The sequence below is a fragment of the Leuciscus leuciscus genome (assembly GCF_965113295.1).
Source record: "Leuciscus leuciscus genome assembly, chromosome: 4".
Classification (NCBI taxonomy): domain Eukaryota; kingdom Metazoa; phylum Chordata; class Actinopteri; order Cypriniformes; family Leuciscidae; genus Leuciscus; species Leuciscus leuciscus.
This window is the reverse complement of record NC_138728.1, coordinates 41,042,493-41,066,831: the sequence shown is the minus strand read 5'-3', so window position 1 is coordinate 41,066,831 and position 24,339 is coordinate 41,042,493. Positions and strand designations below refer to the sequence as shown.

At 36.3% G+C, this 24,339-nt stretch overlaps 2 protein-coding genes across 4 annotated transcripts in view; both read right to left on the bottom strand.

Annotated features, from left to right (window-relative positions):
• LOC309496074 (uncharacterized protein) overlaps window positions 1-24,339 on the bottom strand; it is a 176,959-nt gene that overhangs the window by 134,843 nt on the left and 17,777 nt on the right. The gene's annotated exons all lie outside the window — the stretch shown is intronic.
• LOC309496041 (NLR family CARD domain-containing protein 3-like) overlaps window positions 1-24,339 on the bottom strand; it is a 112,055-nt gene that overhangs the window by 83,854 nt on the left and 3,862 nt on the right. Inside the window, exons 2-6 of one of the 3 annotated variants that reach the window (XM_082165970.1) lie at window positions 14,584-14,862; window positions 14,391-14,453; window positions 6,676-8,482; window positions 6,240-6,413; window positions 3,523-3,696 (exon numbers count right to left, since the gene is read on the bottom strand). In XM_082165970.1, coding sequence (XP_082022096.1) covers window positions 3,523-3,696; window positions 6,240-6,413; window positions 6,676-8,482; window positions 14,391-14,453; window positions 14,584-14,842 — 2,477 coding nt within the window. In that variant the 5' untranslated portion in view covers window positions 14,843-14,862. Of the gene's footprint in view, window positions 1-3,522; window positions 3,697-6,239; window positions 6,414-6,675; window positions 8,483-11,277; window positions 12,977-14,390; window positions 14,486-14,583; window positions 14,863-24,339 lie in introns of those variants that run through there. The other 2 variants (XM_082165972.1, XM_082165971.1) reach the window with 2 other exon arrangements.

The following is a 24,339-nucleotide window of genomic DNA, read 5'->3' as shown; positions in this document are numbered from 1 at the left end:
ATAATCATTTTTTTTACAAAGAAAGAGTACACTTGAAATATTGTTGAAATTGTAATTATTGTTGTAATTATAACCTTTTTAATAAAATAGCAAAACATATTTACAAGATAGATGTAAGCAAAATCTTAAATGGTCAATATAAGTCTTCTTCTAAATATATCTTTTGTCACTGCATTCATTCTTGGCTCAGTCAATGTCACACCTGAATGAATGGCTAATTATGCAGAGTCATTACGCATAATTGGTGGGACATTGTATTCTCAGGTGTAAACCACTCCTCCTTCACGCCCCACTCGCATATTGGCTTTCCAAGCAAAACCTGTTTTACACAATTTAAATCAATGTATTGTTTTATTGTGAACGATAAAGCAAGACTATTTTCACATAATTTTTAAGCCAGAACTCGAAGCGACAACATCCATTAGTCAAGTCTTATTGACGCATATTTAGTATGAGTTTTGTGGTCTTATTTCAGCAACTTTCATTTAAATTTTTTTCAATAACCACGCATAAAAATTATTCCTGTTATGATGGTGCAAGGAGATGAACCCAAATGCAGACAGTAATCAAGTGAACTACGTTTATTACAGAAAAACAGGGAAAACAAAACCCACGAGGGGGTAAAACAAGACAGGATTGACTATATAAGACTAACAAGACTAGACTAAGGGCGCTTTCACACTGGCAGTTTAGTGCGGACCGGGGCACGGTTCGCATGAAAAATCGCTAATGTGAACGCTATCATCGGACCCGGGTGCGCACTAGAGTACCGAACCCGAGACTACCTGGAGGAGGTGGTCTGAGCTCGGTTGCTCCCGAACCGTGGCGCGGTTCGCGTTAATGTGCAAGCAACACGGACTCGGGTGCGCGCTTGTTCAGGAAGTATAGTATCCCGCGCATGCGTATCACTGTCGATATCATTGTTTCCTCACACACGACAACCATGAGTGGCAGGGGAACGTTGTGGGACACTGAAGAGGTGATGTCTCTCACTATGTTGTGCATAATAGCACCAAAAAAACAGACAAATTACAGCTATGCTCAGTCGAGTTGTATTATCCATGCATTTTCCGTGTGCGTTTGCGATGACGTAAGATCACTGCAAACGCACCTGGGTTCGATACAACTAATTGAGTGTGAAACTAGACCAACGCTGCGGGGGGCGCCGGGAACGAGCGCACTCGGGTTCGGACCGCAGCAAACGAACCCAGTGGAAAAACGCCCTAAGACTCAGACAGAAAACTGAACAATAAACTAACAGCTAGACAGGATCAAACTCTTCACAAGACTTTCAATAGGTTACTCACGGTAGGTTTCACATAATGAATGACAATGAACCGGCACAGGACAGCAAACACAAGGGGATTAAATAGGGAGAAACTAAAGAGGGAAACAGGTGACAAGGGTAAAGCAATGATGACTAAACGAGGGTAACAAGTGGGCGGGGTTACATGACGAGACAACGCAAGCACACAGCCCAAACAAATGGCCATGTGCTTACACATAAAACATGGGTCTGTCATGATCCTGCCTCAAGACCAGGGAAAATTAAAGACTAGATGGCAGAATCATGACAATTCTCTTAAAAATACAAACATCTACATACATGTTCCTCACATATTATGCTAGCCCTGTTTGTGCTATATAGAGTGAATTTACACCTTTGCCATTAACATGTTTATAAATAACTGAAAAAAGCACAAATGTCAGGGCATGTCAAAACATCCCAAGGGCCCCAAAAACACATCAGACCCCAGAGGGTTAAAGGCCAGTTACTTCATGGATCCAGGATACTATGCATCCTGATAAAGTTCCCTTGGCCTTTGGAATTAAAATAGCCCCACATCATCACATAGCCTTCACCATACCTAGAGATTGGCATGGTTTTATTTCAGTTAGCCTAATAGCTGGTTTGATTTGCATTGAGAGATGATCTTATGGAAAGTACTCCATGCCAATCTCTAGGTATGGTGAAGGGAATGTGATGATGTGGGGCTATTTTAATTCCAAAGGCCAAGGGAACTTTATCAGGATGCATAGTATCCTGGATCCATGAAGTAACTGGCCTTTAAAAATAAAAATATGCCTGCCTCTATGGGAATTTAACATAGGGGTGTCCAGACTTATGCACCCTGTATTTTAAGGAAGAACATTTATTTATTTATGATACATTATTCATTCACAAAGAAAATTGGTGTCCTTAAAGGTTGGATTTTTCCTATTTTTTTTAATTAAGGCATTAAGTTCAATTTACAAAAGATGATTTTTTATTCCTCTTTTTATTCAACTTTAGCATGGGTGTCTAAACTTATGCATAGCACTGTATATATGTATCTATAATCTATCTATATATGTATCTATCTATTAATCTAGCTGTCTATATATTTTTATATCTATGTATCTATTAATGAGTCACTATATGTATACTCTGTCTGTCTCTAGCCTATCAGTCAATGTGTTGTGTAAATTTAAATGTAAGTCTAAATAGCCTATAACTAATCAAATCGTCACTATATCACCAAAAATCCGCTATCTCAAAATCAAACTCCTCTCACAAAAACCCACGAGGTCAAGATGCGTTGATTTCACTTTTATACAGATGTGCGATTGTGTGGTTTGTTCCCGACCGTGTCAGTCAAACGCTGATTCGGCGGACCACACCTGATGAAACACTTAGTGAAACACTTCGAGGCTTCGTTTGGCCATAGTCACGTGACATGGGTGTTTTGAATCACGCTTCGGATCAGTGTTTCGAAACATCTGCGCTTCGGGATCTCGCAAAGCTTCGGAACGAATGTTTCGCGTCAGCCATCCCTAGTGATTTTCTGACATTTGATTTTGTTGTTCTCATATTTTCTCTTTGACATTTTTAGATGTTTTTAATTGACCTTTTTGGGAAACACTCACCCTCTTGACTTTTTGTATTGACCCCTTGGAACAACTGGAGTTACAGTTTTGGAATAACTTTATCATTAGCCTTCTACATTCAGCCCTCACAGCCTAGTTCTAACCTTGGTCCTTACAGTCAGAATGTATATTTATATGAATACAGCCATATCCTGTTCTCTCATAAATGCATTGTTAGTATTAATAAAAATAGAATAAAAAAAACCCAGCCAACTGATAAGTAACTCTGTTTCAGTTAATTGCCATTTGGTGTGTGGTGTTAATTTTTAACCCTGGCTGAGATGCTAACTGTGTCCTGCACACAGCCACTAGATGGCGCTGCTAGCTTGTTCAGTGCTGTCAGAAGCAAATCATGGATGAAATAGAAGCATTTTACAGCTTTAGTAACTGTTGCAAATTCAATCTTCATACAGTCCATTCCCTTCCCCTCACCCCAAACAATATTGTTATTAAACTTATGCAGTCCATGTGGGTCATACGTCTGTGTATAAATATGGAAAAATATCACTTTCCTGCAAATATTTTGTCTCTTGGGGTGCTAAGCGGCGCTTACCACCCTTATTGGTTAAGTCAGCCTCTGATTATAGCATAGTTAATTATTTTAAAACCATTCACCTCAGTATCTCCAGCTGACAGTTTGGACTCTTCAGTCCATCAGAAAGAAGCTTCACTCCAGAATCCTGCAGGTCATTGTTACTCAGGTCCAGCTCTCTCAGAAAGGAGTTTGAGGATTGTAGAGCTGATGATAAACCCTCGCAGGACTGAGCTGTGAGATTACAGCTGTGTAGCCTGTGTAGAGAACAAAACAAAGAGCAGTAGTAATGCTTATTAACGTTTATAATTTGGAGCTTGAAAAAACTTTTAACTGTAGTGAATTAAGCAAAGCTAAAACAATTATCTCTTCATAAAACATCAAACCAGCATTTATTTTCACACACATCACTTTTGTTCATTTTTCTGAACTGTCTAGGCCAGCAAGATGTTTTTAATTGACATTTTTGGGAAACACTCACACTCACTTACTTTGTATGTGTCCACTTACAATCAAATCAAAACATTTTGCTTTTGTAAAATAAAGAAAATAAACAGTTCTGCCTCTCCGTCTCGGTGAACTTTTTTTTCTTAAGCACATCTATAAACTGAAACCAAACTCAGCGAATACTTGTCACACATTTATTAGCCATATATCTTTATAAACATTTAAACGTGTACTTTTAAATGAACGGATTCAAACTGAAAACAAATATTCTCTGTTTAAGTAATTTGTATAAAACCAACAAGATGTCCAGTTTCTCAAACCCTTGCTCATTAGTTTTAATTTGACCACGCCCACACGCGTAAAAGAGATTGACATGCAAATCGTCCACATGGAACGCGAACGCCCTCGTTACCTCAAACACAAAGCACCAAACTTCACAAGTCTCTGCTTTTCGTCGAGTTTGGAAGACATGAGCTTACATTGGATTTATCTCAGAAGAAGAACGCAATTTGAAGACAAGAAAGATGTAAGGTAAGAAATTCTTAATTATATTAGTTAATGTTATTGTTGCATAACCTTCACATTGCAGTTGAACTGTTGCTATATATATGGTGAATAATATAATATTTAGACCCGGGTTTACTGATAAATACTGTGTTTGTGGATATCTGCTCAAACGTACATATGTATAATATGGTAACCATAATGTTTCATATTTTGGAGCGCGCTGTGCGTTTGAATGTTTCATATTCAAAACGTGCTGTGCGTTTGAAAAGCAAAACGCACCAAACATTAGGCTTCATGTTTTTACTCCAATCTCATTTCATAACATCATAATGAATGGAAACATTTGAAGTAACATATGATAATATATTTTTCTCTAGCATAGTTGTTACTGAATTGTTCCTTTTTAACGTATTTTATGTAACACTGTGCATAGCCTATGCCTACAAGGCACAACAAACATGGTGTTCATTATATATTGTTGGAAACATTTGTGTGTGTGTGTGTATTCTGTGAATTTTAAAAAGCAATTTTAACCAGAAAAATCTAAAATCTATTCCCAAAATCGTGCAGCTCTATAGTTTATCTTGATATCAGTATGTTCACACTTTTTTTTTTTTTTACAGGGACCAGATGCCCCACGGATGAGTCCTGCTTACTTCAACATTCACATGAGTCTCTGTACATGAACATGGTAAAGTGAAAATCAAACACCTTGGAAATGAAAGGTCTGTACAATGTTTTTAGGAATGGCACAAAGGTCTCTGTCTTTGGATCATTGTTTTCAATAATGTGCTTTTTTGTCATTTGTTGTGTATCTTTGGATTATGTTGTGTTGTAAATAAATCCAAACAATCAAAAAGCCATTCTTTTTTATATCTCCTCATTCTTTGTGCAAGGTTGCTCAGATTGACAGGGCCTGATATCTCCTAATAGGGCCATTAGGGGAGGGTCTTTGTCTTTCTCAGGTGTGAAAGCCATACATATTCATGATGTGTTTACGCCTCTTCGCATAAAGCTTTCTTACACAAAACACGTCTTACAAATTTTATATCAATATATTATCTTATCTGAATGAGCAGTCAGGATGATTTTCACATAGTTTTGAAACAAATATTCTAGGCTACATGATACAATTTTCAAAAGTCTTGTGAAGAAATAATCAGTATGGGTTTCATGACCTTATTTTAGTGACAATTTTTTTTTTTTTTTTTTTTTTTACAAACCACGCATATTGTCATTATCTCAAAACTACAAACTTTTACATACATTCTGCTGACATATTATTGTAGCAGAGTTTGTGCTAAATACAGTGTAATCAGACTTTAGCCATGAAAATGTCACAAGTAACAGAAATAAGCACAAATGTCAGCGCATGTCAGAACACCTCCAGGGCCAGAAAACACCTCAGACCCCAGAGGGTTAATTTAAAAAAATCCCAGCCAACTGATAAGTAACTCTGTTTCAGTTAATTGCCATTTGGTGTGTGTGGTGTTAATTTTGAACCCTGGCTGAGATGCTAACTGTGTCCTGTGCACAGCCACTAGATGGCACTGCTAGCTTGTTCAGTGCTGTCAGAAGCAAATCATGCATAAAATAGAAGCATTTTACACTTTTAGTAACTGTTGCAAATTCAATCTTCATACAATCCATTCCCTTCCCCTCACCCCAAACAAAATTTTTCTTAAATGTATGCAGTCCTTGTGGGTCATATATCTGTATAAACATGGAAAAATATCACATTCCTGCAAATGTTTTGTCTCTTGGGGTGCTAAGCGGCCGCTTACCACCCTTATTGGTTAAGTCAGCCTCTGGTTATAGCATAGTTAATTATTTTAAAACCATTCACCTCAGAATCTTCAGCTGACAGTTTGGACTCTTCAGTCCATCAGAAAGAAGCTTCACTCCAGAATCCTGCAGGTCATTGTTACTCAGGTCCAGCTCTCTCAGAAAGGAGTTTGAGGATTGTAGAGCTGATGATAAACTCTCACAGGACTGAGCTGTGAGATTACAGCTGTGTAGCCTGTGTAGAGAACAAAACAAAGAGCAGTAGTAATGCTTATTAGCGTTTATAATCTGGAGCTTGAAAAAAACTTTAACTGTAGTGAATTAAGCAAAGCTAAAACAATTATCTCTTCATAAAACATCAAACCAGCATTTATTTTCACACACATTACTTTTATTATTTTTTCTGAACTGTCAAGGCCAGCAAGTCACCCATTTAAAATGAAGGCAATTACAAAAGACTAACAGTGTTTATAAATGAATGTAAAGGAGACTCTTACAGTGCTCTTCTGGTGTTTCTGATCACTGGCAGCAGTCTCATCAGTGCTTCATCAGATCTTCTGTATTTCTGCATTTCAAACATCTCTTGAGTCTCTTCTGACATCTGTAGCACAAACACCAGACCAGACCACTGAGCAGAGGAGAGATTCTGTGCTGAAAGTTTTCCTGAGCTCAGATTCTTCTGGATTTCCTCCACAAAGTTATCTTTCAGTTCACTCAGACAGTGGAAGAGATTGATGGTCCTCTCTACTGATTCCTCCTTCTCTATTTTCTTTTTGATATAGTCAATAGTGTTTTTCATGTTCTCTGTTCTGAGTTCCAGTCCTGGCAGTAGTCCCTTCAGGTCACTCTGATTGGACTCCAGACCCAGGAGGAACCGAAGGAAAAGGTCCAGGTGTCCGTTCTCACTCTGTAAAGCTTTCTTGACTGCAGCCTTATGAAGCCGAAACTGTGGCTTTTGGAACAGTTTCCATGTCAGTTTTTCTCTGTTGGATTGAAGAAATAGGTCAGCTTTCTCATCTTTGCCCATCATAAACACATAAAGAGCAGCAAGGAATTCCTGTACGCTGAGATGTACGAAGCTGTAAACTTTTCTTGCTGCTACCTTTTCCTCCTGAAACATTCGAGTGCATAACCCAGAGTACAACGACCCTTCACTGACATCTAGTCCACATTTCTCAAGATCTTCTTTGTAGAAAATCAGGTTTCCTTTCTCCAGCTGTTGAAAGGCCAGTTTCCCAAGCTTCAGAATAATCTGATCAAAAGACTCTGCATTGGAATTAGCTTCAGACTCATCACAGTATTTTTCTTCCATCTGTTTCTTCTGAGAAATTAAGAAGCTTGTGTACATCCCTGTGAGAGTTGTGGGAGTTTTGTCATTGCTCTCTCGCGCCAGTAGAGGCTGAAGAACAATAAGAGAGATCCAGCAGAAGACAGGAATGTGGCACATGATGTAAAGACTCCTGGATTTCTTGATGTGACTGATGAGGTTTCCAGCAACCTCAGGACTGCTGTTATTGATGAAGTATTGCTCTTTCTGCTCATCGTTAAATCCTCGCACCTCTGTCACTTGATCAATGTAGTTTCGGGAAATCAGACTGGCTGCTGCTGGTCTGGATGTGATCCAGATGAGTGAAGAGGGAACCAGATGTCTCTTGATAAGGTTTATTATTATCTTACTCACTGTTGTTTTTTCATTTACATTTGTAAATGTGTCATCTTCTTTAAAGTTCAAAGCAAAGCGACATTCATCCAGCCCATCAAAGATGAACATAACTTTACCATCACCTTGAGGAAGAGAGGGCAATTCTTCAGGACTACTAAAGAAGTATTTGTTGAGCAGTCCCATGAGACTGCACTCTCCTTTAATCAAATTCAATCTACGGAATGGAAGTGGAAATATGAAGACTATATCTGGATTCTCTGTTCCTTCAGCCCAGTCAAAGATGAATTTATTGACAGAGACAGTTTTTCCAACTCCTGCGATTCCCGTTGTCAGCACTTTTCTGTTTCGTCGACCCGTGTCACACTGGACTTTAAACATGTCCTTACACACGATTGGCTTCTCCTTGGCAGTCAATCGATTGTGATTTGATTCGATCTGTATCACCTCATGGTCAATCACTCTTCCTCCAGTCTCATTCCCCACCACATATAAATCAGTGTAGATGTCACTCAGGTATTCCTTATGACCCGTCTCTGAATTACCAACCAATATCTGCTCATAGTCCTGTTTTAATTTGTTCTTCAGTCTGATACTGGTCTTTGTGTAATCATGAAGAGTAGCTTGACTTTCTGCAGTTGAGCCTTTAAGAAAAAGGAGAAAATACAGCAAAAAGTAAGTGATTGTGTTTTTCATAAATTCCTGCTTCTACTATATTCAAATGAATCACACTCTTTCTGCAATAGTGTTTACATGCACATTTTACACTGATAATGCTGAAGTAAATGATGGAAATGCCTTGATTAAAACTTGAATGCAATTGGAATTGGATTTATCGGATTGTAACTATTAGACTCAGACCAACTTAAAGGAAAAGTTCTCATGAAGAGTAGCTTGACTTTCTTCAAAATACCTTCCTTTGTGTTCAGCAGAGGAAAGAAATTCATACAGGTTTGAAACCACTTGTGGGTGAGTAAATGACAGAATTTTCCTTTTTAAGTAAATTATTACAAGATTTTTGATCAAACCATTCACATCTAGCACACCAAACAAGACATGAGACTGTATTAGGGTTAGGTTGGGGTTATTGCAGTGACCCTGTGTATTTAGAAGTTGTTTGTAGAAGTTTTAATTCAGGGTTTAAGACTATTGTAAACTATTTAACCGTTCGTAAAAAATGAGTAAACAGTCTGTTCTAGTAGATGTACTGGTATAAGATCTGCTGCTGTTCTTCTTGGCCCTGTAATTGTTGGCTGCTGTTATATTTTCACTTGCTTCTGTAACAGGTCAAAGAATGACAAATATTTTTTGCAACCTTTTATCTTTTATTTTGTCATGTTATGTCATGGTAGCTTATAGGTGTTGGGAGAGTTATTTGTTGTGTATGTGCGCCCTCTATTGGATGTGAGGTCATATACTGAATTTCGCGTTCTTTTCTCAGTCTGCATTCTATGTGATTGAGAGAGGTATGTGTTTGTGTCAGCGCAATGTAAAAATTGAGATATACCTGTTAAAACTTTAGTTTCAGTGCACATGGTAACTTGTATGTGTAATTTTATGATGAGTGCACTTACATTTAATCGAGATGTGTCGAGAATTTTGCTGTTTTGAGAGTTTGAGAAATTGCTAACATAGCTAACCTCATGTTTTGTTTAGCTGTATGTTAGCGATCGTCATTCTATCCTCTTGTGTCACAGCCCACATGTTTCAGTTGTCCTTTTTCTTATGTTAGGCTGATTCTGATTCGAGGATCGAATCCTGAACTTTTGCTCTCTTTGAAACTTAACAGGTATGTACTCCCAATACCAGTGTCATTTTTTTCAAAAAAAAAATGTATTAACTATTGAAAAGATAGTTTATTTCATGTTGCATAATGTTAATGTAAGAGCTAAAATCCCAGAGTCAAGTCAAGTCAAGTATATTTGTATAGCGCTTTTCACAATACAGATTGTATCAAAGCAGCTTCACAGTATTAAATTAAAATAATACAACAAGGTTTGTTTCAAGTGGAATTTATTGATTGATCAAATTAAATTACATATCCCCAAAATATCCTCAACTGAGCAAGCCAAAGGCAACAGTGGCAAGGAACCGAAAAACTCCATTAAGTGACCTAATGGTGACCTAAAGCTCCATCAGGTGACCCAATGGAGATAAAAAAAAACCTTGGGAGAACCCAGGCTCAGTCGGGGGCCAGTTCTCCTCTGGCGTTTATGAACTAGAGGCCGGATTTAACTGTAAGATTAAAAATATTATATGAATGCCTGGCTGAAGAGATGCGTCTTTAATCTAGTTTTAAACTGGGAGAGCTGAGTCTGAGTCTGAGCAACGAACAGTATCAGGAAGGCTATTCCCGAGTTTTGGAGCTAAATGTGAAAATGCTCTCCCTCCTTTGATGGATCTGGATATCCTAGGTATGACCAAAAGCCTCGAATTTAGTGATCTTAAAGAGCGCGATGGATTGTAGGGCGATAGAAGATCCGTTAAATAGACTGGAGCTAAGCCGTTTAGGGCTTTATAAGTCAGTAGCAATACCTTGTAATTAATACGGAATTTTATAGGTAACCAATGCAGTGATGATAAAATCGGTGTTATAATATTTTCTTGACCTAGTAAGAACTCTAGCAGCTGCATTTTGGACTACCTGTAGCTTGTTTATTGAGGATGCAGGACAACCAGCTAGTAAAAGCATTACAGTAATCTAGTCTCGAGGTCATGAATGCATGAACTAACTTTTCTGCATCAGAAACTGATAGCATATTACGTAGCTTAGCAATGTTTCTAAGGTGGAAAAAGGCTGTTTTTGTAACATATGAAATATGATTTTCAAAAGACAGGTTGCAATCTAGTATAACACCCAGGTCTTTTACTGTAGAGGATAAAGTAACAGGACATCCTACTATGTTAAAGTTGTATTGTGAGAGGTTTTGTGGGCGTTTTTTTGAACCGATAAGTATTACCTCTGTCTTGTCTGGATTTAATAAAAGAAAATTGCGCGTCATCCAATCTTTTATATCTTTAACACACTCTGTCAATTTGGATAATTTAGCGTTTTCATCCGGCCGTGATGAAATATATATTTGAGTGACATCAGCATAACAATGGAAACTAATTCCATGTTTCCTTATAATATTTCCAAGTGGCATCATATATATTAAGAATAATAGAGGGCCCAACACAGATCCCTGCGGCACTCCATCGTTTACTGAAGTTATGATAGATTTTTCTCCATTTAAATAGACAAAATGGTAGCGGTCAGATAGGTATGATTTGAACCAGCTTAACCCCCTGGGGTCGGCCGTATCGCCGGCGATACCAGCTCGCTTTTTTTTTATCAGTTCAAAAGAGATTCATTTTGCTCTGTTGACTTTGATATTACAAACAAGTTTCATACATCAATCGATTCTGTTAAATGTGTATTATTTTTGTGTATACTCACAATAAAAACAAAGTGTTGTGCTTTTTGCCAAATAAAGAAAAATAAACATGATGCGAGTTCTGCCTTCTCTCTGTCAGTGTAGTCCATTCTGAAACGCGTCCGAAAATTAACTGTAACTCAGCGAATACTCAGTCAAACAGGCATACAGACACACAGGCATGAAGCTTGAATTCTCTTCTTTTAAATGAAGTAATTTATATAAAAAACAAATATTCTCAGCTTGTGAAATCTGTATTAAAAGAGAGCGATTCCAGTCGAGCTCATTAGCGCTCATTCAAATGTAATGTGACCACGCCCCGGAGAGCGCGCTATTCAAACGCAAATTCTGAGAACCATTTCAGACCTGTGAAACGCCCACATCAGCTGTAAACACAGCGCGCCGCGAGTGAGGCATAATATAGCCTACCTAATAATCCTGGAGAAAAGTTTCCTCAGAACAGTGCTGATATGAGGAGCAATAGATCCCGCTGAGGAGTGAGGTAGGCTAAGTTATCTTTTCTCAAGTGTTAATGTGGAATAAATAACGTTATGGAATAACGTTAGTGTAGTCCTATGTAAACCGCAAAAAGATGAATCACGTTTCTATAATATGAATCGCGTGTCTGTGTGAAAGAATAAACCGCTTTAATCAACTAAAATGCTTTGCTATAGCCTACTGAGATGAGTAAAAACCGACTGAAATATGTTGAAATAAAATGTCTTTGTATAAGCAACGTATTAAACTGCAAATTAATATTTATATGCCCTAATATTTCATAAAAACAACGTTACAGTCAGGCGAAATATGAAAGACAACATTTTGTTGACTAGATTTGGGTACAGTTTTTACTGTAGAATATACTGCCACATCAAATAAGCTTTTGTTTAGCAATTTCTGCTCATATGTTCTATATATATATATATATATATATATATATACACACTACCGGTCAAAAGTTTTAGATCGGTAAGATTTTTAATGTTTTTAAAAGAAGTCTCTTCTGCTCACCAAGGCTGCATTTATTTGATTAAAAATACAAACAAAAACAGTCATATTGTGAAATATTATTACAATTTAAATCAGCTGTTTTCTATGTGAATATATAGTAAAATGTAATTTATTCCTGTGATCAAAACTGAATTTTCAGCATCATTACTCCAGTCTTCAGTGTCACATGATCCTTCAGAAATCACTCTAATATGATGATTTGAGTGTCAAGAAACATTTATGATTATTATCAGTGTTGAAAACAGTTTTTTACAATTTTATTTCATGATGCTATGATGAATAGAAAGTTCAAAAGAACAGCATTTATCTGAAATCTAAAGCTTTTGTAACATTAAACACTACCATTCAAAAGTTTGGAGTCAGTAAGAATTTTTATTTTATTTTTGGGGGAAATAAATAAAATAAATCAATACTTTTATTCATCAAGGATGAGTTAAACTGATCAAAAGTTACAGTAAAGACATTTATAATGTTAGAAAATATTCTATTTTAAATAAATGCTGTTCTTTTGAACTTTCTATTCATCAAAGAATTTTGGAAAAAAAATTGCTCTTTTTTGAGCATCAAATCATCATATCAGAATGATTTCTGAAGGATCATGTGACACTGAAGACTGGAGTAATGATGCTGAAAATTCAGCTTTGATCACAGGAATAAATTACACTTTAAAATATATTAAAATAGAAAACAGTCATTTTAAATCGTCATAATATTTCACAAAATACTGTTTTGTTTTATTGTTTTTTATCAAATAAATGCAGTCTTGGTGAGCAGAAGAGACTTCTTTTAAAAACATAAAAAATCTTACCGATCTAAAACTTTTGACCAGTAGTGTGTATATATATAATACTATTTTTGTCATCAACTAAGATGTTAGCTGTTCCAATGTTGGCTATATTCAAACTAATGAATACATATGATAAAATGTAGGGCTATAATCATTTTTTTTACAAAGAAAGAGTACACTTGAAATATTGTTGAAATTGTAATTATTGTTGTAATTGTAACCTTTTTAATAAAATAGCAAAACATATTTACAAGATAGATGTAAGCAAAATCTTAAATGGTCAATATAAGTCTTCTTCTAAATATATCTTTTGTCCTTGCATTCATTCTTGGCTCAGTCAGTGTCACACCTGAATGAATGGCTCATTATGCAGAGTCATTATGCAGAGTGGGTGGGACATTGTATTCTCAGGTGTTAACCACTCCTCCTTCACGCCCCCCTCGCATATTGGCTTTCCAAGCAAAACCTGTTTTACACAATTTAAATCAATGTATTGTTTTATTGTGAACGATAAAGCAAGACTATTTTCACATAATTTTGAAGCCAGAACTCGAAGCGACAACATCCATTAGTCAAAAGTCTTATTGACACATATTTAGTATGAGTTTTGTGGTCTTATTTCAGCAACTTTCATTTTTATTTTTTTCAATAACCACGCATAAACATTATTCTCTTAAAAATACAAACATCTACATACATGTTCCTCACATATTATGCTAGCCCTGTTTGTGCTATATAGAGTGAATTTACACCTTTGCCATTAACATGTTTATAAATAACTGAAAAAAGCACAAATGTCAGGGCATGTCAAAACATCCCAAGGGCCCCAAAAACACATCAGACCCCAGAGGGTTAATGCTTGTCCTTGAACACCAGTATAATTTTGTAGTCGATCTAAGAGTATTGTGTGATCTATAGTATCGAACGCAGCACTAAGATCAAGTAAAACTAGTATTGAGATACAGCCTTGGTCAGAAGCTAAAAGTAAAGCTTCTGGTGAACGGGTGGTGGTGAACAGAGATAACATGCAATATGACACATTCACATTATATATATGAGCCTAATGTGATATGTTTAATTATTCTTTTGTATTTTATTTTCTGATTTTTGAATGTGATTAAATGTTCAGTCTGCATTCTACGTGATTGAGAGAGGCTGATTCTGATTCGAGGATCGAATCCTGAACTTATGCTCTCTTTGAAACTTAACAGTTGAGCCGAATAAAGTGCCTTGAGGAAAGTCAGTATCCTGTCATCAGTGCACCAGAACACAACGCAGTAGTCGGCGAAGTGCAGACCGCGCCGGCTACACTTCCATGTACAGACAGGGATTATTTACCCCTGATCTCTTCTGAATGAGCTCCAACAGTGGCAGACGTCTTCATATTGCCTTCAGCCTGACCTGTGTGTGTGTGAGAGAGAGAGGATCACTCACTGGGAAACATAAGTCACACAAACACATCAGCAGAGCAAAGTTCAAGTCAAACCATTTCATTGGTAAACAGTCACAGTCACTGTGAATTAAATGTTACCTTGCTTGTGTTTGTTCTCCAGCTGCTCAGCCAGATTATTCTGGTTCATCTTCTTCAGGATCTTCACAGTGATCTTCACAGCTTCTTCTGGTCCAAAACATGCTACCATCTTATCCACTGTGTCTAAGATATCTGCTTTCTCCATGTCATTCTTTGTTATACACTCATGATCATTCTTTAAGTGCCACTTAAATGTCTTTTGTTCAGCTTCTAACAGTTCATTCAGTGAGTTTAACAGCAGCTCTTTAACAGACGCCATCGCCCTTCACAGATTCACAGCTGCAGGATAAAAAGAAAAAGATCGGAAGTAGTTTCACTCTTAACATGTTGACCTAAGGGCTCAAATGTTATATGGATTATGAAATGAAGGTGTGATCGGATCAGGACTCTCATCCAAACTCATCTGTTAAAGGGGTTCTATAATGCTCCTATATGCATGGCATCTATCTGAAACATGCTAGCAATGAGTACCCTAGCAACCATCCAGAATACCCTAGCAACAAAATAGCAACACCCTAATGTCCACCCAGAGTACCCTAGCAACCATCCTAAGAAACCGCATAGCAACACCCTAGCAACCACATAGAAACACACTAGCAACCAACCCAAGTACTCTAGCAATCGCATGGCAACACCCTAAAATCAATCTATCTATCTGTCTTGTCTTTTTTTCTGATAGACTATATTGCCTTCAAAAACTTCAAACTTTAAGCATTTAAAACATCTTCAAACTTTCTGGTCAGGCTTTCTCAAGCCAACTTCAAAGTTTGTATCGATGTAGTTTTTAAATCTAGTTTATCATCTCATCCTGTTTTTGTCTCTTTAAATGCAAATTAGCTGCTGCTATCAAGCTGCCATTATCAAGAAAAAAAAAAAGGAAAATTACTGCTTCACAACAACGTCCTGTGACGCTAAAAACCTTGAAATGGAGACATTCTCTCATCTCTAACTCATGAAGACAAACATCCCTTCAACCCACACAATCATGAGATTAAACAACAATAGCAAGCACTGCAAGAGCAAGGAAATAAGTAATATAAAATGTAATAACCGACAATGACAAATTAATAATGACTAAATTATAAAATGAATAAATTATGTAAATGAAATAATAATATGAACAAATCCTAAATCAAATGACAACTACATAAATTAATATTAAATTAAATATAAAAGTAAAGAAAATAAAACAACGGTTCCTCCTCTTAATCGTGTATGAAAACACTGGATTAAATAGACTGATAAATGCAAGCAATGATCATGATCAAAACATACTCTGAAAAGCTTGTGTGATCAGGTCGTACTCTTCCTTCTACATGCTCTTTAACAGAAAAGCTCTTCTCTGTCGTACCGTATACCAGCGTCAGTTGAGAGTGTGTGTCTGACATTGGATGTAAGCCTTTTTTTTTATTATTTAAAAAAAAAAAATTATTGCAAATTAAAAGATACATACATTAACAGTGAGAAAAATAAATAAATAAATAAATAATAATAAAAAACAAGGGGGGTATACGGGCATCAAAAGAGATTGAAATAGGCTACACAAATACAATATTACAGTTTGACAATATAACAAATTAAAGGTTCTTTACAACAGACTCAAGGATATTATATGTTTTAGAAACCTTTGAGTTTAAAGGTTTTGACATTTTCTTAAAGGAAGAAAAAAGGGACTTTATATCAGAGGAGAATATTCTAAAATCAGGATTACCATGAATTGTTCTGGCTTTGTGAAGATGAAACTTGCCCAGAAGACAAAGTAATAATACCGTATAATTAAGATTAACATCGTTAGAATGAAAATCTGATAAAAAAAATTATAGATTCTGACATTTGTACCAATTTGTTAACATCTGACCAGAAAGATTTAGAAAATGGGCACTAATAATATAAATGTAGGATAGATTGTTCTTGCAAAAGGAACAAAAAGAAGATACATTCTCAGAAAACCTGCTCAAAAATAAATTACAAGGGTAATATTTATGAACAATTTTGAAATGGAGTTCTTTAATTTTATTAGGGATAAAAAGTTTGTGAGAAAATGCCCATAAGTTATTCAAATCAGAGTTTGGATAACAGATACATTTAGAACGTGCTTTAGGAAGGGTTCTTGGAGTTGAAGAAAGTGCGTTTCTAATAAAGAAGTTGTTGCATTTTTTATCTAATACGTTAAACACCATTGATTGCAAGTGTAGGAATATAGTTGTTTAAACAGTCGTATCTTAAATGCGCTTTAAACAAGGTTCTTACACTGACAGGAATACTTTTAGTCACCTTATTAAAATCTCTTACAGAAATCACAGCACCTGAATGGATATCAAATCAGAGAAAGAAAGAAGGTCTCCTTGAGCACTGAACAATAGAAGAATAGAAAGAATATTTTGATCCACCCATTCTTTGAAAAAAAGTGATTTGTTACCACACAGTACATTTTCATTATTCCAAATAATATACGTATGTGGGGAGAAATTATGTTTGAAAGCAATCTTCCAGGATTCTAGAGCTTGTTTATGAAAATTTGAGAGTTTAATAGGTAATTTGCTGCACTTAAAATTACAAGATAATAAAAATGTAAGGTCACCACAGTGTTTAAAGATTAAGTTAGGGATCCAAAACCAGGGTAAACTATTATTAGAAATACAATACTTAATCCAGTTAATTTTGAATGTCTGGTTGATAGTTTGAAAATCTAAAGCATTAAGACCACCCTTCCTTGTAACTTCTTATCAAAGATTTCCTTTGAACACATTCCGTTTTATTTTTCCAAATAAAACAGAAGAGCAGAGAGTCAATAGATTTTATAGTTTTTTTTTTATCAACATATAGGGAAAGAGCAGGGTAAACTAGGCGTGATATGCCCTCAGCCTTAGACAGCAGGACTCTCCCATAAATAGTCAAGTCTCTCTGCAGCCAGCAACATAGTATTTTTTTGGTTTTATCTAACCTTCACGTTCTGAACCTGATCTGCAAATATCGACCCCAAGGTATTTTACCTGATGTTTAACTTTAATACCATCAACAGAAACTTTATCTGAATCATGCATATACAAGATTTCACTTTTCGTAGGATTTACCACCAATCCAGAAGCTTTGGAGAAAAGATTAAAACTGCCTAGGGCACCAGAGACTTGTGAATCATTTTTAAGAAAGAGACAAGTATTGTCAGCTAACCCTCTATTGCATGAAATATTACTTAGACATGGTAAAAAATGTTTTGCATGTTTTTATTACTTAAAATGAGCTAAATAACAGATATATAAAAAATATATATAAAAAAAAGTTTAAAGGGGGGTCGTTGGTAAATTGTTGCCCTATGGCAAAAATATGCAATCGTGGAAAGTACCATAAAATCAATTTTTTTCAAAAAACTCATTTTATTTAAAACAAGACTCAACAAATCCATCTCATACTTAGTGAAATGTTTAAACAAACATTTATACAGTAAAAACATTATATAATTTCAACAGTTATCTGAAATGTCTGGTAATAATAACCAGGAACCTGGAACCTGTCTCACTGAAATACACTATTCATTCGTTTCATTTCATTCAGTCATTTTTTGCTGTTTCATTTCATTTCATTCTCTTCATGCCTTGTGAAAGTCAACGAAGCAGAGGAAAACTGCATACTTGGAGCATTTGCTTCTCACAATGCCCTTGCATCCTGGCATTTTGTATCTGCCCTTCTCAGATGCATGCAAGGGCCAGTGGTCTGTGCGGTCTAATAAAATGGGATAATATGTTACAGATAACCTACAAAATAGCTTAAATCACAAAATATACAAAATTATAATGTTTTTACCTTTAAAATATAAGCAAAAGTTGTAAACATAGTCTCAGAGTAGTTTCATGTAAGTCAATGGGACTCCATAAGGTTGAATGCACCAGGACGTTTCCATATTTGCATATAGTTGCCATATGGCAACAAATGTATTTTAGCATATTACAAAAAACATATAAAATCAAAACTGAATTTAATGTAAAAAAAATTTAGTTATTTATTTGATTAGAATTCTGAATAAAAGGCAATCTTCGGGAGCCCCAGACAGTGATGTTTGCATGTCAATGTCCATGAGCAAAAAGGACTGGCAAACAGGATATCCTGGTCATGTGACCTCATAAATTTTATTTCCTTCAAAGTAAAATCCCCCTTTTCACAACTAACTGTAAAAACAGTAGAAAATTAAGATAAAGTAATTGTTGCCATATGGCAACGCCATGCAATAGAGGGCTAACTGACTAATTATTAAAGTATTCTCTCCAATATTTATACCCTCAATATTTTAGTGTTTTATATACAAACTTAGAAGCTCACCGGCCAATAGAAAAAGAAAAGGAGAGATGGGGCATCCCTGGCGAATACCTCGACCCACTGAAAATCGGGGAGAGGTGCCAGAAGCTAAGGAGACTCAACTGTTAATCCCATTATAAAGAGTACGAATCATGTTAATAAAGGAACTACCAAAACCAAACTTAGAAAGGGCTTCAAAAATAAAGCAATGCTCAACTGTATCAAATGCTTTGTAGAAGTCGATAAACAAAATTAAAGCCTCTTCGTTTATAAATTCAGAATAATCAAAAATATATATATATATATATTTAATCAAATATTATTAGAGATATGTCTACCTTTTAGAAAACCAGATTGAGTGTCAGAAATTATGTCTGCCAAACAAGGCTTGAGCTTTTCAGCATATATAGAAGCCAATAACCAAAATAATCAGAGTTCAAAAGGGTGATCGGGCGCCAATTATCTAAAAAATTGTTATCCTTATTAGGCTTGGGTATAAGAGAGATGAGACCTTGTTTCATTGATTCTGCCAATTCACCTTTAATTGAACACTCAATAAGGGCTTTGTAAAGAAGATGTTTAATAGAGTCCCAATAGACTTTAAAAAATTCAAAAGGTAACCCATCTGGCCCTGGGGATTTATTATTTGGCATTCTTTTGACTATATTATAAAGATCATCTATATTAAAAGGATCCTCACAAATTTTCCTGTTTTGGTCATTAATTTTAGGTATAAGATTGAATCTTATGAAAAAACAAAGATGAAGCGTTGGGGTCAAAAGAGTAAGTATACAAATTTTGATAAAATTTAAAAACATGGGAAGAAATCACAGAGGGGACATTAGATAATGTATTGTTAATATATAGAGAAGAGATTTTTTTATTACTGCCGCGATTCTTCTCTAGGTTGAAAAAGTATTTTTATCCCCCAAACTCAAGCCAATTTGATCTCGATCTAATAAATGCGCCCCTTGCCTTTTCTAGAAAGAGATCATCCAGACAGGCTTGTGAAGTATAAAGAGATTCCTTGTCATCCTCACCCAGGTTAGGGTTCTTTAAAATTTCATTTATTTTTTTAATTAAGTCTGTAATTTCCTTATTTTTAACAGACATTCTATTTTTCCAAAATTTAACCGAGAATTTCCTACATTCATATTTAAATAGCTCCCATTTAGAAATGGCAGAGATATTAGCCTGAGATTTAACACTCTCTGCGATTTTCTCAATCTCCTGACAATATGATTCAGACAGTAAAAAGGAGCAATTTAACTTCCAGTACCCAGGGTTCACTTTTCTTCTCCGCTTGGATTTATCATCCGATAAAGTAATGTCAATTACTGCATGATCTGTTAGAGGTGAGGGTGAAATTTCTGCTGATACCAAAAATGAAATTAAAGAGTCTGATATCAGCCACAGGTCTATACGTGATTTTTGAGAAAAACCTGATTTAAACCAAGTGTACATGTGTATATCGGGGTTTAAATATCTATGTGCATCGATCAGGTTCAGACATTGACAGAGATTTGCAATTAGGTGGTTGACGCTATTAGACACATTTCTAGGCGGAAATCTATCAGCAACTAAATCTGGTGCCTCATTGAAATCGCCACCAAATAAAATAAAAGCAGAGGGATATTTAAGTTTTAAATTACTTATATTAATGACTATACTATCAAGTAGAGTTTTGTTGTTTGCAGAGCTATTGAACCCATATATGTTAATCATTATAAAAAAATTGCTATCCAAGTGAACAACTGAGATAATCCACCTTCCAATCCCTGAAAAAAAGCGTTTCTATAACCTTTCCATGAAATCCACTATTGAGTAATATAGCGACCCCACCTGATGAACTGGAGTTATGACAGAAAGAAATAGTGCTCCCCCACTGATTACGCCAGAATTTTTCATCGTTTACACAAGAATGTGTCTCTTGCAAAAAAATATATGTCCCTTTTCATGGATTTACAAAACAAAAATAAAGCTTTTCGCTTGTTTAAGTCACGTAGCCCCCGAACATTCAAAGAGAAACATGAGAAATGTGAACTAAACATAAAATCAGAACTCAAACTCTTGAGTAATACAACTGTCAGAAACAAGTACAGTAACTAAATATGCTTCTTAGAAGATATGCAGAGCTTAAGGCTCGAATTCCCAATTAAAATTAGGAAGGTCAACACACCCTGTCGTGGACTCAAAAATAAAAATAAAAATAAACGCCTCCCCGTTTCGCAAATTCACAGTATAAGGGGCATATTAAATATCGTAAACAGAAATTCTCTTCCCGTTTATGAAGGCAACGGGCCCATTAAACCCAGCTTTCTTTCCTAACCCTTCTTGCCTTTTCAACGAGTGGCCAAAGTTTGTTTCTCGCCTCTTTGTCTTCCTGCGTCAGATCTTCTAAGATCCGAATTTTCTTCTGTTTCAAATGTTCGGATCGTTTGGCTTCTGCCCGTATTGCATCTCGACAAGTGCGGGATAAAAACTGAACGATGATCCGTCGCGGATTGGTGTTTCCAGACTTGGGGCCAAGCCGATGCGCGATGTCGACCATGTCCTGCAGTTTCTCTGCGGTGTGTGGAGAGAGGTTCCTGAACAGCTCGATAACGACCATTTTGACGTTTTCCCCTTCGCGCTCAGGTATTCCGGCTACACGGAGGTTTCATCTGCGTTTGTAGCTGTCCAAACCGCTGCATTTCTCATTGAGAGCTTTATTTTCCTTTTCCAACTTCACAACTTTTGTTTGCAGAGAAAGCACCTTATCCGTCACATCCTCCACCTGCTTGTTGATAGCTTCAAGCGTGCAGGTGAGGTTACAGATTGAAGCAGTGTTTTCCTTCACCGATGCCTCGACGGAATGCAGTTTTTCCAATGACTCTTCTTGTAACTTGCTAACCTTTTTGATTGCCGCTAGCAGCACAGGATTAGAGACCATGTTGGAGGCATTGGAACGAGGTTTCTTCAGAGCAGGGGACTTACTAGGAGTGTCAGGAGAGCCCCCAAATGCATCTTCTAGACGCCGTGTGTAGTTATGTGCCTTTAGATTTTCGTTGTTTGCAGAAGCCTCGACAGAGGCTGTATCCATATTTTCGTCCATGGTTGTATCAACAGAGCTACTTCACTCAGGCGTAGAAACTAACTAAAATAAACGAAAGAGGGTCCCAATAAACGTTAAAAACAGTCTTAAAAGGATATGTTGAGATTTCACTACAAGTTATATAAAAAATTAAGCATAGAAATTCAAGCCTTAAGCACAGCACATAGCAATGGATTAGAGCGTAATAAAGTTGCTGTTAACGGTGCCATCTTGACCCGAACTCCGGATGAAAGCCTTACAACAGTCGAGTGTCTCACAAAACAAACCAATGAACAAGAGTCTGATGAGAACCACTCCTGAAACTGTAACTAATAAAAGTGCTTTCAAATGATTCCACAGTGGCCCTGTGACGATGAGATGCACTTATGATATCGTCACCTGGTCCGTGTGACAGATACACATGAGCACAAAGCACAATTTTTTTTGTAATTGTTTTGTAATTTAGAGTATTTAAGCCAGACCTCCTCAGCCTTTAGGAGAGAAGGGGTCAGTGAGTTAAGCTGAAGTTGCGTTTGTGCTGTTTAAAGCAAATTTACATTGTAAAGAAAAAGTGTGCACTGAGTTAAGCGTTTGTAACTATTCTATTTTCTTTTTGAATTTGTTTTATTTTCTTTATCCGTATTCAAAGACTTGTAATTTGTACCCCAATTATTGCTATTTGCAGAGGTGAAAAGTAACAAATTACATTTACTCGCGTTACTATAGAGTAATTTTTTTGTACTTTTTAAAAATCTGTAATTGTACTTTTACTTAAGTATGTTTTGTTTTAAGTATTGTAATTCGCTTGGTCCCTAAAGGCATACGTTATGACAGGCCTCAATATTGATCCAAACCATGCGTCCCACTCAGAGGAGAAAAGACATGATCCGTATTGAGTTTAGCTAAATTGTGCACTGCTCTTCCAGTGTTGTCTGGGATATATGAACATGTAACAGTCGCATGGGAGCCCTGGGAGGCTAACAGAATATCAAGAGCCATTCGATTTAGTAAAACAAGCTTCCTCATTACATGCACTTCTTCTGCAATGTCAGCAACAGAACTAAGTGAGTTTTGCTGTGTCCTCAAACACCAAAGGTGGCCTCATGTAGTGCCTGTACTTCATTCTGTAAATTGATCATATTTTCAGTTTCAGAGATTCCATTCTCGATCTGTGTCATGATTAAAAGATGTTTCACATAATCCTCTCCTCTGTCATTACTCACATTGCCAGTAATAGAAGCCAAATAACATCCTTAAAATCCCTTACAAAGGAATAGATAAGCTTTGTTACCACAAAAAAAGTGTGTGTCATTAGAACAACGAGTGTTTTGATTTCTCATTGTTAGAAGAGTTTTGTCACATCTGGAAAATTCACACATCTGGCTTAGACTTGCTCACTACATTCTTCCCTTCAAGGCACCAGGAAGAATTCACTTATTCCCTCAAGATTTCACATTAAGACAAACTGATATCTATAATCAGCCACATTATAGACATTAGCATTTGATTTTGTCAATGGTTAAAAATTGCATTTAGCACAAGTTTCATCCTGTCATTTCCCAAAAGCCATTGTGAAAATCTATTTACCACCTCATATTCTGTTTCAAATTTTTCCCTTTTACACTTTTGCCATTTGTTGTCTCAACATTAAGGCAGTCTATGCTCTAGTACTGTTACTCTAAACGAGTTATCGGACAGGTTTATCATTTAGATACTAGAATTAGTTGATTTCTTCGATGATGCATCATACTACGGTAGTTAAGCAGTGAGTAATGTTGTTGTACAGGACACATAGTTTAGATTGTTGAAGGGCAGGGTTGTCCATCACCAAATTACACAAACATCTCATTAAAATGTCTACAAAACTATAAAACTGATCCGAGATCAGATAAAAACCCTAAACACTGGTTCACTGAGATCGTCCACCATCAGCGAACCTTTGAAATTTAGAAACATTTGGAAACAGTTGTGACGCAACAAAGCCTTTTTTTTACCAAATTCACGTGACGAAAGCGGCCATCACTGGTGAAGGCTCTTTGATGCGGGATAGTTCAACTTGCAAAAATCATATAAGGCCAAGGCACTCGAGAATTTAGAAAAAATAAAAGCCTTTTTTCATGGCTATAACATTTTTATACCATTCATTTTTATGAACATCCACACGCACAGCAAGTGTGTGTGAGGATCGCATGCCAAGGACATGGAGAGGAGTGAGAGGAGTTAGTTTTAACCACAGAAGAATGTGAATGCAATCTAGCATAGTTTCCACTGATGCATATGTTGTCTGAAGTATTCTCTTTAAGGAATGAGGATTGTGTAGCATGAGATATACATTCAATGAACACATGTTTCTCTACCTTTTAAGGATAATGTAAGTTCCTTTGGTCAGCATA